The following is a 1,478-nucleotide window of genomic DNA, read 5'->3' on the forward strand; positions in this document are numbered from 1 at the left end:
CTACGCTCTTGTAGAAGAAACTATTATAAACTATTTTATTTTATACAGAACCAATAGGCAAGACTCTTATCTAAGTTATCTTTCGCAAACTTGCCTTATATCTAAGTCATCCCCAAACTTTTAGTTTATCACTACGCCCTCAATCGCCATGACTCCTATTAAAATCCCCGCCGAACTGGCTGCGATTTTGATCGTTTTAAGTCCTATCGGAATTCCCGCCGACTCTACGCCTACCGCCCTAAGCATCACGACTCCTACTAAAAAATCCGCTAAACCTATCGTTATAAATAAGCACCCCAACTTTATTATCTATTAGCCACTAACCATACCGTCCATACGTGCTATTACTAGAAAATCTGTCTTCCTTACTAGTAGCATCGAAAGTAGTAAAGCGATAAAATAGTAAAAGGATATTATAGAGCTCCTTAAGCCGTGTAAAATCACAGTTCTAAACCTACGGCGTAATAACTAGGATAGTTCTCTACCGCAAGATAAACTTAATAAAGAAGTATAGAGGCAAATCGAATAGGAGTCCAACGGCTTAAAGCGCGCCACGGTAATTACCATATTCTTCAATCCGAATACTATATCGCCGATATCCTTACTAAAGCTTGGCGAGTACGCGAAGGATAAGAAGTTAGTGGTTTGTTATCTAAAGGGATATTTTAGGTGGGCCAATATATAGTTTACTTGTTAGAAATATAGGGTGAAGTAAGTAGAGACGCTAGAGGAGCTAGCTAATGAGGTAATTAAGAGGGTAGAAAGTAATAAAGGGTATAGCAATTACAATGACGAATAAGTCTCCTATTTTGATTATTTGCAAGTCCTAGTATTTAAGTAATGCTAGGGGTGACCTATCTCGCTTAGACTGCTAGAGGGTTATAAATTATAGTTATTATACGGGCTTAGAATATATCTATTTATAGTAGTAATCTTTTATAGTTTTGAATGAAATTGTATTTATCTAGAAAAATGACTCGCACCTTAATACCACTGCTCTGTTTCTATCATTGTCGCTCTTTCTTAGTTAACGTTTCTAGAACCGTTCACTCGTATTTGGCTAAAGGATACGACTTTTATAATTAGAAAAAGGTGACGAGTTTCCATTTAAGGTTAGAGCAAGGAGGCAGGCATTTTCTTACAGCCATCAAGTTTTAAAAGTAATAGGTGCTAAAAAAAAGGCGGTCTCTACTTATATAAAGCCCGAACTATACGCGCGAATTTATCCATATCTTACTATTAGTTAGACTTAGTATGGCCTCTACTAAAGAAATACAAAACTAATTGCTAGAAGAGGATGAAACGGATATAGCTATTAAAGGCTGGCGACTATTTAGTTTAACTAAATATAGTTTAACTAAACAATACCTAATTAAATACGGCTTAGAAAAGGCCCCAATTTATAGGCTTATCTCGTCTGCGAATATACCTTAAGAATTATTAGCAGACTATGATAATCCGGCCGAGGAAGATATTAG

At 36.2% G+C, this 1,478-nt stretch overlaps 1 protein-coding gene across 1 annotated transcript; it reads left to right on the forward strand.

The window, feature by feature from the left end:
• Positions 1-529: 529 nt before the first annotated feature.
• Positions 530-685, forward strand: K441DRAFT_560557 (uncharacterized protein; the record flags this gene model as incomplete). The annotated part of the gene is made up of 1 exon (XM_067643494.1): positions 530-685. A coding segment is annotated over one exon (156 nt), but the record flags the coding sequence as incomplete, so codon positions are not given.
• Between the last annotated feature and the right edge of the window lie 793 nt (positions 686-1,478).

This window comes from Cenococcum geophilum, assembly GCF_001692895.1.
Source record: "Cenococcum geophilum 1.58 unplaced genomic scaffold K441scaffold_21, whole genome shotgun sequence".
NCBI lineage: Eukaryota > Fungi > Ascomycota > Dothideomycetes > Gloniales > Gloniaceae > Cenococcum > Cenococcum geophilum.